This window comes from Hylobates moloch, unplaced genomic scaffold, assembly GCF_009828535.3.
Source record: "Hylobates moloch isolate HMO894 unplaced genomic scaffold, HMol_V3 SCAFFOLD_4, whole genome shotgun sequence".
Classification (NCBI taxonomy): domain Eukaryota; kingdom Metazoa; phylum Chordata; class Mammalia; order Primates; family Hylobatidae; genus Hylobates; species Hylobates moloch.
Window position 1 is genome coordinate 160,229,142 of NW_026652279.1, and position 13,668 is coordinate 160,242,809.

The 13,668-nt window shown below is 51.0% G+C and overlaps 1 protein-coding gene across 2 annotated transcripts in view; it reads left to right on the plus strand.

Moving 5' to 3' along the window:
* UBAC2 (UBA domain containing 2) overlaps positions 1–8,153 on the plus strand; it is a 190,170-nt gene extending 182,017 nt beyond the window's left edge. The window contains exons 9-12 of one of the 2 annotated variants that reach the window (XR_009213314.1): positions 258–410; positions 1,483–1,582; positions 5,854–6,038; positions 7,673–8,153. Coding sequence is in view for 1 of the 2 variants with exons in the window: in XM_032151181.3 (XP_032007072.1) it covers positions 258–365 (108 nt within the window). In the remaining variant the exon portion in view is untranslated. Of the gene's footprint in view, positions 1–257; positions 1,461–1,482; positions 1,583–5,853; positions 6,039–7,672 lie in introns of those variants that run through there. The other variant, XM_032151181.3, reaches the window with a different exon arrangement.
* Positions 8,154–13,668: the final 5,515 nt, after the last annotated feature.

Sequence of the window (13,668 nt, forward strand, 5' to 3'; positions counted from 1 at the left end):
CAGAAGCCCTATGTCCTTGTCTGTAGAATGAGGGTTATGTGCGATAATGCATATATATTGGCTACACATAGTGAACATGGAAAAATTTGTACCTGGTATAACTTTTAAGTATCAGATTCCATATTGAAATGAAAATTGGTTTTTTTGTAAACAGTTTTGACCTTTGCCAGAAGGCTCACATGAAGAACATTTGGGGCCCGGGGATAAGCAGCAGTGTCGTCAGCGTCCTCAGGTTTCTGCGTTTTCTCTGCCTGCAGGTCGCCCGGCTCATGGAGATGGGATTTTCCAGAGGTGATGCTTTGGAAGCCCTGAGAGCTTCAAACAATGACCTCAATGTCGCCACCAACTTCCTGCTGCAGCACTGATAGTCCCAAGGCCAACACTGGGACCGGACCGGCAGCCGAGTGACAGTGCGTGGTCCCCACCATCAGATCAGCCCGGGGACCGAGCACCTCTGGTGCTGATGTTCTTGTGGGAAGAGGGAGGTTCCACCGCACCCCTGCCCTCAACCACAAGACTGTTGCCGTTTTAGTGTGGAGATAAGTTTGCCATTACATTAGCATGTGTTTTCTATCTATATTTTTTATTGGGCATTTTCCCTAGGTTGGAGAGTCGTCACTCGTTTTGAATGTGTTTAAAATGCATTAAAATGGAAGATTTCTGCAGGCAGTTGAATGGCACTCCAGATGGGGAATTGCTGTAACCCTCTTACTGTAACATGTCATCTCCTGTGTCGTGATGGGGAGAGGGTAATGTTATTTCACAAAGGACATGTCAGATCCTTCTTCATGGACTTTTTTAGTTACTATTTTTTCTCTCAAACTTGTTTTCGAATCTCCTGGGAGTGAGGGATAAACGGGGAGCTGAATCTTTCCCCGAGCTGTTCCAGGCCAGAGGACTCTGCAGTACCTTCTCCTACGTCTAGTAACAAAGAATGGTGATAACCATGCACTGGTTCAAGGTTCTGGAGTTCTCCATGAAACTTGGGGTAGTTTTGCTCAGAATATCCAGAGTTAGCCACTAGGCTGCAGGTGAAATGGGATGGAGAAGAACAGCAGTCTTTCTGGAGCCACATGGGCTGGCTAGGGCACTCTGTGGCTGGCCTGGCACGGGCTCAGCCCAGGAAGAGGAGAAATGATCCCTTGCCTGCCCCTCCCTGTGGCAGGGCTAACTGCCTGGCTCTCCTGGCTCGCAGCCAGCCAGCCAGCCCCCTGGCAGCAGGTTCTCCTCAGGGCTTGGGTCTTCAACCTGTGGCGGCAGGAGGCAGGGCAGACTATGGAGGACAGGATGCAGGTCAGGGAGAGGGAAGGCAGGGGTGAACTGCCATGGGCATGAAAAGACCCGAAGCAAGTTGACTCTTGCAATGTGCAACTGTTATGTTCTGCAAAATGAGCAACGATGTATCAAATTGATGCAAATTTAGATGTTGATACTTACAATAAAATTTTTAATGTGTTTTACTCTTCGGTATTTTTCTATCAGACTTGTACAAATAAAGCCTTGTTCCAGGCTATGCATTTACCAGTCAGCCAAATCCTCCGCACTGCTCATCTTTCTTCAGAAGACTGGGTGCTCGTTTCAAGTGAGTGAAGTGCTTTTGTTCCTGTAAGTAGCACTGCCCACAGAACACCCCAGGTCAGTGGTATTACCTATGCAAACCTGGAAGCTCGGCCTCACTGAGGCTGCCTGGGGCCACTAGCTGCTCAGAAAGGGGGGTCGAGGTGACTTTCTTGGAGCCCAGCTGGTCCCACGCACAAGCCCCTCCTTGAATCTGAGTTGCGCCATCTCGGGTTGCAAGGAACAGCTGACGGTGGTGGAGACGTCCCTGACTTCATTCCCTAACCAGGCCGCAGTCAACACCTCCTGAGAGTGCTGAGCAAAGCCGTGTGGGTCTGACCTCCGAGGCAAACCAAAGTCCCCTCTCTGTGTTCCCCGTGCAAAGGAGCACAGGCAGAGAACAACCAAAAATACAACCCGTCCTCCATGCCACCCCTTCAAACAGCACCTATCCAAGTAAAACCAAAGCAGAGGCAAAGGTCTCCCTTGGAGACTGGGGGGCAGCAAATAGCCCCTTTGCAAGTAGCTAATTGGAGGCCTCGATTCACACCTGTTCTTGAGTGTTTGCTAATCAGGATTCCCTTTGGAATGAGATTGTATTTTGGAGACCTTTGTCCTGCCCACAGGAACTTCAGTGACCCTCTATGTCAGTTGTTTAGAGAGTAGAGGATTGAGGACCTAAATAGTGGCAGAGCTGGGAGACAACTACAGGCTTGGTTTGTTCTCTTTAGTTCTTTCAGCCTCTTTCCCAGTTCCTTACAGCTGCCAAGTCCTCACCTTTGCAGTGGTAGCCCGTGGTTCTCCATCCTTGTCATGCAACTGCCAGGCCACTCTCCCTCCATCACCACTCTGGACAGTCTCTCTCTCTCACACACACACGTCTGCCTTTTCACGCTTGGCCATATTTTCTGTCTTGGGTTCGCGTTGCTCACCCACTCTTGCTTCCTGCAAATATTGACACAAAAACATCTACACAGACATTCCCCACAGAAGTTTGAATACCTGAGAGCTCCCACACCTCTTGTCAAGACACTGGGACTCTTTTCAGGCTGATGGCACCCCCAAGGAAGAGCTGCGGAGCCATCCCAGCCAGAGGAGGGCACCAGTGAGCCACTTGACTGGGCTTCCTAAGGTCTAGAAAAGGTTTAGCCTTTTGATTTTATGCACGTGGTAACAGATTGGGCTTAATTTTCGGGTGAGCAGATTCTAGATTGTGAAATGAGAAGGGAAGATTGTCCATAGTGACCCCCTGCCCCTGACATTAAGGAAAGCCTGTCTGTGAAGTTCTGATTCATAAAGCTAGGGTGAGTTTGGGTTAGAAAGGTGGTGATACTGGCCAGGCGCGGTGGCTCACGCCTGTAATCCCAGCACTTTGGGAGGCCGAGGCGGGCGGATCACAAGGTCAGGAGATCGAGACTGTCCTGGCTAACACAGTGAAACCCTGTCTCTACTAAAAATACAAAAAATTAGCCAGGCTTGGTGGCGGGCGCCTGTAGTCCCAGCTACTCGGGAGGCTGAGGCAGGAGAATGGCATGAACCCAGGAGGTGGAGATTGCAGTGAGCCGAGATCACGCCACTGCACTCCAGCCTGGGCGACAGAGCAAGACTCCGTCTCAAAAAAAAAAAAAAAAAAAAAAGTGGAGGTGTTAGGGAAATTGAGTACAAAATTGTGAACACATTCCAGTGTCATTTAGAATATTCTGTGAGTCCCTGAGTTTATGTTCCTACAATTGTTAAGTTGAAATGGAAGTGTCTAAAACCATAGACTTAAGGATTTTATCTTAACCTGAGAGTTTACCTGATACTTAATTTGTGAGAATCAGGAGTACTTTCTTCGCTTCCAAGTTCCCCTAACCAATAGTGTTTTTATAAAGGGGTGGACCAAGAACACCAAAATGGGCTTTACAGCTTAGACTAAAATTCCAGCTCTGAGACTGAAATCTTACATATGATAAAAATTGCCAGAAGCATGTGAATTTATAACCTGCCAATACAGCTCTGTATGATGGAGAAACAACCCCACTAGCTACATTGTAACAATGCCACGGATAGACTTGGGGTTCAGGTGGAAGGGCTGGGGGAAGTCGTCACTGGATATTGGAAATCAATCTGAACAGAGGCAGGGACTAGAGAGTCAAATCACAAGTCCTGCTTTTGGGATAATGGAGTAAATTGATGACCGGGAATTAGGAGAGAGGAGGGCTGGGGATGGAACCCTGAGGAACTCGGCATCTGGAGTGGAGGAAGAGGCGGAGAGGTGGCAGGAGGATCAGGAGAGGGCAGCCCAGGCAGGGACGTGGGAGTGTCAAGGATGGCGGGGGGCGGCGCTACTGCTGGGAAGGGCCAGGGCAAGGGCAGAGTGGTGGCGGCTTCCAGAGGAAATGTAAGGACCAGTGAGAAAGCAGAGGTGGGGCACAGGCTCAACCAGGGCACTTGGCAGTGGGGAAGGGGAGAGCCAGGGAAGAGACCATGAGATCCAGGCCCAGAATGGGGTGCACTCAGGAGCCACGAAGCAGGGCACCGCAGAAACCGGAAGCATGCTTCGTTCGGTCCCCTGGAACTAGAGGAAGGAGAAGATGAAGGTTGTAATGAGGACCGAAGGCAAGGAAGCTCCTGTCCTGGAGTCTGTAGCTCCCTAATAGAGGAGGGCCTGGGGGCTAGCAGAGAGCAGATGGACGTCTTCAAATGAGGAAACACGAAGGATCTACATTGGCTAGAAACAATGGCTTTGGCCTCTTTTTTATTTTATTTTACTTTATTTTATTTTTGTTTTGAGACATAATTTCAGTCTTGCCCAGGTTGGAGTGCAGTGGTGCCATCTTAGCTCACTACAACCTCTGCCTCCCAGGTTCAAGCAATTCTCCTTTCTTAGCCTCCCAAGTAGCTGGGATTACAAGCGCACACTACTACACCCAGCTAATTTTTGTATTTTTAGTAGAAACGAGGTTTCGCCATGTTGGCCAGGCTGGTCTTGAACTCCTGACCTCAGGTGATCTGCCCCTTGGCCTCCCAAAGTGTTGGGATTACAGGTGTGAGCCACCGTGCCCGGCCCTCTTTTGTTTATTAACTGCAGTGTTGTGGTCTGCCGAACCCCCTGCCTAATGGGAATTTCAAATATCCTAGAAGTTTACACAGTGCCAAGAAACTAGCTGGAGTATGTAGGCCCTTTACAGCCAGTCCACAATTCTCAGGGAAGTTGATCAGTTCTGTGACCTTTCTGGAATGTTCTGTGTGAGCTGCCCTGGGAGTCTGAGTAGACTTGGAGTGGGAGGGAAGAAAGTAACCTAGGTCTGTGGAGGAGTAGGGGAGAGAGGTCTGCAATAGGAATCTTCCCAGACACACCAGCAAATGGAGTTACGACCCACCATGGTCCTCACCCGGACACAAAAATCGTTTAGGGAAAGGGGCTGTCCCCAAATGGCCAGACCGACAGATTCCGGGGCCTCCAACTTCACCACAGCGAAACAGAAGAAGCAGCAATAGTCCTGCGTGACCTCCAGGCAGAAGGACTGGAGAAACCCTCCAGAATTGCACAGAGCCCAGGCATGGGGGGCTCTCCCCAATCTGACGGCACCCTTGCCCAGCCCCTTCTCCCCAAGGGGCCGTCTGTTCTGAAATGTAGGGAGCTCGCAGATCTGTAGAATGTTGGAACTAGAGAGCGTTTATCTGGTGTAGCCCACCTCTTCAGGTGAGGAGACAGGTCAGAGAAGGTGCCAGGGTAACTTGGCCGGGATCCCGAGGGCCATGATGGACTTGAGGCCAAAGTCAGCTCCCTGGGCCAGGCCTGTTCTCAGCCCTCCCCTGGCTGCTTCGGGCCTCCCCTCAACCTGGGCAGTGGGAGGAGAGCAAGAAGGTCCCCAGGCTTGGCCCTCAGATTCCTCTTTGGACTGTCCTGCTTGCTCATCCCACCCACACCACGCCCAGCAGCACCCACAGCTCCTCTCAGGCCAGCCCTCCGTGCTGTCTGCTCAAGAGGGGAACCCAGAGGGATGTGGCAGCGAAATGCAGGCCCGATTCTCCCCTGGGGCCAGAGTTTTCTTCCAAACCCACTACATCTGCCTGAAGCCATGTCCACCTGGCTGTCACCACAGACAGAATGGGAGACTCGGGCCTTGGAATCAAAGGTGCTCTCCTGCCACTGAGGGAGGATGGTGGCCCCGTGACATGCTAAAGTGGGCTGGTGGTGACACAGTGTCTCCTGAGATTCAACTCACCTTGAAGACAATTCGCCTTTGCAAAGGTGGCCAGGTGGAGCCTGAGCAGAAAGCTGGATTTGCTGTTGGGTTCTCTCCCCAGATGATGTACAGCCGTGGAGCCTTTGCACACCACTTTGCATCCACCAAAAACAGACCCAGGCTCAGTGAAGCATGGAGACTGCGGATGTCAGGGAAGGCCTGGGAGAGCTTCCCTCATTTCCGTCCAGTGTGTTCACCAGCCCGCTGTAAAGGGAGGAGTTGCCAGAGGCTCTGGGAACACCAAAGGTGAGGGCCCTGGGAGGTGGTGTCAATGGGCCCCAGGGACTGGCTTCTTGCTCCTTGGGGGCCCAGGGAAGCCACTTCTTCCCCTTCTGATCAGCCCTGCCACATCGGAGATGGCTCTGCTCCCCGGTGGGAGAAGCTCCCGCCATCCTCTGCCTTCCCCTGCCCCTAGACAATCATATCGGAGCCCACGTGATGGCCTTTTCCGTTTAACAAGGCGTTCAGTGCTTCACGGGGCCATAGCCAGTTTTGCTCTTTTGCTATCTTGGGAGTTCTGTGTACAGAGTTCCTATCATACAATGCTAATATGAGGTTAAACAGAAGCACCATATTATATCCGGAAGCTGATCAGCCTAGAACTGTCAACGCAGATTTTGTAAAACCCACATTCGTGTAACCTATGGCTGACCCCAGTTTTTCATATGAACAAAGCTGTCGGGACCACAGAGATCTTTGGCAAAATAGGCAGTCTCTTTGGAGGACAGGTTGCCTCCTCTCAGCAGACAGGCCCTACTGTACTTAAATGTGCACAAAGATGAATGTGATACTAACACTTAAGGCCTGTTTAAAGGAGGGGTGTGTTTATTTTGCTTAAACATAAAAAGTCTAGCAAATAATTCAAAAAAACCAACCCCCATAACAGAGTGAGAGCAACCAAGGCGAGCCCTTTTCCAGCCCTGGGGAGACGTGACGAGGCTCCTACTTGGAGATCACCCGAATGCAAACACAACCATGGCTGGTTATTTAATTTTTTTTAATTAAAAAAGAATAAAGCGGCCAGATGTGGTGGTTCACGCCTGTAATCCCAGCACTTTGGGAGGCCGAGGTGGGTAGATCACTGGAGGTCAGAAGTTCATGACCAGCCTGACTAACATGGTGAAACCGCATCTCTACTAAAAATACAAAAATTAGCCAGGTGTGGTTGTGGCACCTGTAATCCCAGCTACTTGAGAGGCTGAGGCAGGAGAATTGCTTGAACCCGGGAGGCAGATGTTGCAGATAGCGCCACTGCACTCCAGCCTGGGCGACAGAGCGAGACTCTGTCTCAAAAAAAAAAAAAGAATAAAGCCAAGTACTCACTCCTAGCCTGTCTTATTCCTGATTATGTGAATGGCCATTTCAAATTATGACATTTCAAATTATGAAATTTCTAAATTCAGAGCTCTAAACTACTTCAAAATGATAAAAGCAAATCAGCATACAGTTGCCTTGGGGGGCAGGGGAAGACAGTGGGTAGGGCTGGGGCAGGGCACCCCAGGGCTTCAGAAGCTCCAGTAGTTTGAATTTCTGAAACTGGGTGGAGGTACAGGGTTTCTGTTTGACTGGTTTTTAAATGTCCTACATATCTCCTGTATGTACTCTTCTGTATTATGACGTATTCAATCAAAAGTTGAAATTCTCCAAAGACATATTCCCTCCCCTCTTTTGATCATTTGCCAACTTCTTCCAGAGATTCCTATGCACTTGTGCACCCCTTCTCACTGGGAGAGAGCTCCAGAACCCTGGAGCTGGGTGGACGGGGGTGTAGACCAGGCAGTGTGGTGCAAGGGATTCCAGCCTGGAGCCTGAGCACCGAGAGTCAGGGAGAATCCTGTCTGGGGGAGCCTCTGACACCACTCCTCTCTTTTCATGTGAAGGCTGTGTTTCCAGCCCCTGCTGCGGCCTGGGAGAGGGCACAGCTTTTCCTCGGTGTTTACCCACGGATTCTCACACTTTCCAGATGATTCCTGTTTGCTCCCAAACCTTATCCGTCCTCTTCAAGGCTTCTACCTCGAGGGGAGAAGTAAGGACACTGTGGCTGACCGTCACCCAATAGGCCACAGAGATGAATGAAGAGAAAGGGGAGGCCTTCACTTTCCAGACCTCTTATAACCCAGCCATCAAATACACTGGGACTCCAGGCAGAGCCCCTCCTGTCCCCCGAGGCTGTGTGGTTTGGATGTCAGGGCCTTCCTGTAAGACGGGAAGACGCCCTGCTCAGCTCCACCCGCCTGGAGAGCTCCCATGGGTGCGAGGGAGATGGGGAGTGCGGCTCTGTTTCCTAAACTGTCGAATGTTGAGTTCGTGGCATATTCTTAGTACCACTGGAAATACCAATGAATAATAAGCTAGGGTCTGATTTTGAAAGTGAATAATAAAGATTTTGAAATATCTTTAATTGGCTGGCCTTGGGAAATGTTCCTGCCAAGCCAGAAAAGATTCAGGAGGACAGAGGCGCCCTCCCAGGCACTTACCAGCGGTGCAGTTGTCTGTGCGCCCACCGCCTCCTCTCCCCTGAAAAATGGCTTGTGTTTAAAAGGGGTGCTTCAGGAGCCGTCTGTCCATCATCTCCTCCTTCCTCCTCTGAATCTCCCCCTTTACCCTTGTTACTGACACTTCCCTAACAATTTCTCTGGTTAAAAAAAAAGAAAAAGGACCATGATATGGTTTGGCTGTGTCCCCACATAAATCTCATCTTGAAAATTGTAATCCCCAGGCCGGGTGTGGTGGCTCACACCTGTAATCCGAGCACTTTGGGAAGCCAAGGCGGGTGGATCAGCTGGGGTCAGGAGTTCGAGACCAGCCTGACCAACATAGAGAAACCCTGTCTTTACTAAAACTACAAAATTAGCTAGGCATGGTGGCGCATGCCTATAATCCCAGCTACTTGGGAGGCTGAGGCAAGAGAATCGCTTGAACCCGGGAGGCAGAGGTTGTGGTGAGCCGAGATCACACCATTGCACTCCAGCCTGGGCAACAAGAGTGAAACTCCATCTCAAAAAAAAAGAAAAGAGAAGAGAAAATTGTAATCTCTGTAATCCCCACATGTCTAGGGAGAGACCTGGTGGGAGGTGACTGGATCGTGGGGGCGGTTCCCCCATGCTGTTCTCATGATAGTGAGTTCTCACAAGAGCTAATGGTTTTATAAGGGGCTCTTACCCCTTCGCTCCTCACTCCTCTCTCCTGCCGCCTTGTGAGGAAGGTACCTGCTTCCCCTTCACGTTCTGTCATGATTGTAAGTTTCCTGAGGCTTCCCAGCCATGCAGAACTGTGAGTCAATTACACCTCTTTCGTTTGTGAATTACCCAGTCTCAGGTATTTCTTTAATGACAAATTCCTTGAAACAAGTTGTGACATGCGTTGTCCCCATTCTCCCAGCTCCCTAACACCTGGCCTCTGTCCCCACTGGCCAGTTTTGGGCTGGATGTTATGGCTCGCTCTCAGGCTGCTGGTAACCCCCTCAGTTCCATGGCTGGAGCAGTGGCCTCCTGTCCTGGCTCCCCCACCACCACCTCTCTGTCTCTCCCGCAGCTTCCTCAGCCTCTTCCCTCCCCATGAATGTTGGTGCTCGTGGGTCCTTTCTAGGCCTCTGTGTTAGCCAGGGCTTTTTACTCTCTGCATTCCAATGCTTTCATATCTTGGGGCCTTGCTGACCCTGGAGGGACAAACCCTGTACCCTGGGGCCAGCCAATCCCTAGAGACAGGAAAAGGCTTGAAGGGAGCACACTGTTCAGAGGCAAGACAGCCAACCCAGTGCCTGCACCCCCGACCTCCACCACCTGTCTGGGGCTCTCACACTCCAGGCCACTATTCCCCTGCCCTTGTCAAGCAGTACCAGGTACCAGGCCCCTAAGGACAGCCCCTCTGCCCCAGAGCCTGCATACCCCCACCCTGTTGATGCTTCTCCTGGAAACCACATTCAAAGCTTTGCCCACGCTCTCCTGACCCTCCCTCTGCCTGCTGACCAGCCCTCGTTCTCCCCTGGCTGGCCCTGGGCGGCAGGGTGTGCCCCTCTCCTTGGGAGCTGTGAGTAATGAACTGTCTTTTCAATGGTGCTCAGCGGCTGATCTGTTGGCCTCATCATACCTGAGAAACAATAAAGCCTCCAGTTTAGAGAAGCCCCTCAACTCTCCCCCGGACTGTCGTCCACCTCACCCCTCCCAAACCCATACCCTCACCCTAAATCGCTCTTCCAGACTGCACGCCTCTTATGTCCCACTTTATACTGGACACCGCCATGTGCCTGTCCCAGGGCCCCTAAGCCCACTTCTTCTACCCTCAAACTTCATCTGACCCCACACTCCCTATCTCAGGAAGTGACAGCACCCTCAATCCAGTCCCCCAGTCCCAAACTCGGGAGCTCTCCCAGAGTTTCCCTAACCCCTTCTCCGACATCAGTCTCCACCCAGCACCTAACACACTTCGCATGTTACGTTGTAATTGTCTAATTACAATTCTGTATGTCCCCTGCTGGCCTACGTGGGCCACGAGGCTGGACACCACGTCTACCCACTGTGTCCCCAACACCCAGGACCACACGTGGTGAATGTGGGAATGAATGTGGAAGATGAATACTAGCCTAGAGACAAAATTGTAAATTACTGGAGATGAAGAAGGTCCCCGCCCTGCCCTTTGTGCACGCGTCCTCTCCCATGTCTCAGAGAGCAGTCCTTTACACGCGGGGTTTGAGCTGAGTCAGCCTGGGACTGAAGTTCTGGCAATGTTCTACCTTGGTCAGTTTCTAGCATTTTATACCTTATGTGCAACCTACCCAAGAGGCTTATATGAGGTGTTACTGCGCACACACACACACACACACACGGGCTCCTCACCCCCTAAGACCAGCTCCCCTGATGCCTGTCCGGCTAATCACAGAGCTCAGCAGACCATGTGTCAAGCCCCCTTAGGATCCACAGATCTGAGCCTCAGAAGGAGAAGTTGGCCTTTGGCATTAGAAAATGTAACTTTCCAGATTTCTACAATTACAGCAGAACAGGGCACCGACACCATGAGGCACTCGCGTTGCCTGAGGTGTGGTCTGACCCATGTGCTGTAGGGTTGCTGTGCCCTCAGGTGGCACAGCCTGCCCTGAACCTGGCTGCCCACAACCATCGCAGGCCAGGGGAACTTCTTAGTCTCTGTGCCATTCTGTATGCTCTCACTTGGCGAAGTGAGACAGAACCGTAGTGAAAGCTGGACAGCGGTCACCTGCGGTGTGCAGCAGTGCCCAGGAAGTGGGACTCTCGGTGGAAATGTGCTTTCTGGAGAAAGCCGAAAGCCCATCGGAACATGTGAGCATCTACAAACATGATGCATGAAACTTTCTGTTCCTCCTTAAAATGTCAAGTGATTACAATTCTTAGGTGTCATTACACCATCCTCCAGCCAGTGGTGAAATCCTTGAACATTCTGGTTGGGTGGTCACTGTCCGCCCCCAGGGAACAGGGTTCAAGGCCTCATTACTGTAGAGTAATGTAGAGCCCTGGCTGACAGGGCTTCTCCTGGCCTGTGCCCTGCCTCTGTCCTGATCTTGTGGGGATGAGGAAGCCCTTAGAAGTGGTCCCTCTCATGCTTCCATTGTGACACGAGATTATTTTGATAGGGTCTGAAAAACAAAGCATACAAGTTAAACTTTTTTTTAAAGCAACTAATGTTTAAAAGAGACCCCTCTCATTCATTCCTTCTGCAAGCCTCACCTTTGCAGTCAGGCTCTGAGGCAGTGTGTGGGGGCTTGAAGTGGGAGATTAGATGGGACTCAGAGAAAGGGAGAGTGTCTGGAAAGAGGGGTGTTCAGAAATGGGTGGGTGTCGTGGGCTGAATCGAGTCCCCCCAAAAGATATGATGAAGTCCTAACCCCTGGCGTCTGTATGTTCTTAAATGGAAATAGGGTCTTTGTAGATGTAATCAAGCCAAGATGAGGTCATTAGGGTGGGCCTAACCCAACATGACTGGTGTCCTTATACGAGGAGAGAAACACCAGGTGAAGGCAGAGACACAGAAGGGGAGAAGGCCACAGGAAGATGGTGGCAGAGGCTGGAGCGATGGATCTGCCAGGTTGGAAACGTCAAAGAGCTCCAGCAAGAACCAGCAGCCTGGGGAGGAATGGCAATTTCTCCCTAACAGCCCCCAGAAGGAACCAGCCCCATCAGTGCCTTATCTCAGACTTCTAGCCTCCAGAACTGTGGGACAAGAAGTTTCCATTGTGTTTCAGCCTCACAGTTCACAGCACTTTGTTACAGCAGCCCGAACCAACTACCACGGTGGGCCAGAGTCAGGGGTTGGCAAAGGTCTCCAAAAAGGGGCCCTGGACCTGGCCTATCAAACTCACTCACATTCTCCCCAAACCCACTTCCCCGCCAATCATTCCTATTTTTATTCACATTCCCGTAGACATTTGACCTTGAAGTCACCTGTGATGGTTCATTTTATGTGTCAACTTGGCTAGGCTATGGTGCCCAGCTGTTTGGTCAAACACTGCTGTAGATGTCGTGGGGAAGGTATTATTTAGATGAGGTTAACACTTAAATCAGTAGACTTTGGGTAGAGCTGATTACCCTCCATAAGAGGGGGAAGGTGGGCCTCACCCCATCAGCTGAAGGCATTAAGAGCAAAGACTGAGTTTTCTGGAGAAGAAGCAATTCCACCTCAATCCCACAACATAGAAGTCCTGCTCGAGTGTCCAGCTTGCCTGGCCTCCCTTGTGGATTTCAGATTTGCCAGGTCCCACTACTCCTATGGTGCAAACACACACATACGTGTGCTTGTGTCTGTGTGTGTCTGTGTGTGTGTTGTGTGTGTGTCACATTGCTTTTGTTTCTCTGGAGACCCCTCATATATAATCCTTCACTTTATTTTTCCAAAAAAAAAAAAAAAAAAAAAACCACAGGCAGGCCTCCCCTCTTGATTTCACCTTTGAAATGTCTCTTAAATCTCTTCCTTTCTTTAGTGCTCTGGTTCTCAGAATAGGCCACACATCAGAATCACTGGAGACCTTTGGAAAATCCTAACACCAGCCACAGCCACAATAATTGCATCACATCTTCTGGGGATGGGACCCAAGTGGGCATCAGGATTTTTTAAATGTCCCCCAGCGATTCTCATGTGCAGCCAAAGTTGAGGACCAACGGTTTGATGAGGAAAGAAAGCCAGGAGGGAAACAGGCTCCGCCACCTCTGAATGTGGCATCTTCTGAGCCCTCACTGCTCAAAGCACAACCCCTGGACCAGCAGCATCAGTGTCCCCTGAGAGCTTAGACATGCAGACTCTCGGGCCCCAGCCCAGACTGACTGGAGAAGAAGCTGCATCTTAACAAGACCCCAGGTGATGCCTGTGTCCACATTAAAGCATGAAAGCTTGAGGAGCTTTGTCCAGGACAAACCTAAAGCAATCAGTGTCCCAGGGCAGGCTGTCATAGATGAGTTCTGTGGAAACTCAGGGGTGCAGGGGGGCTGATCATGGGTCACGCTGATCTTGTCATGAGCTTGGGGTCTGCTCTCACAGCCCTTTTGTGACCAGCGTGAATTTGTACGTGGGCTTTGCCATCAGGCGTGGCTTTGAATCTCAGCTCTGCTGTCCACCCCCGTGTGACTTTGATGGCCCCGTTTCCTCATCTGTTGTGTGCCAATAATAGTGATGCCTAAACGAAATAATCACGAGAAATGCAAAACAAGATAGTCTCTGTGAATGGCTTAGCACAGGGCCTGCGAAAATCAAAGCCTCAGTAAATGGGAGAGCTGCTGTCAACAGCAGGCCCAGCAGCACTGTCAGAACCACCGTGAGCCCCCCAGCCCACTGCAGGTTCTCAGCAGACACTGGCTGCACCAGGAGGGCCTGATGGGCTTGGTGTGACCAAGACGGCCCTAAGGTTCTCCTC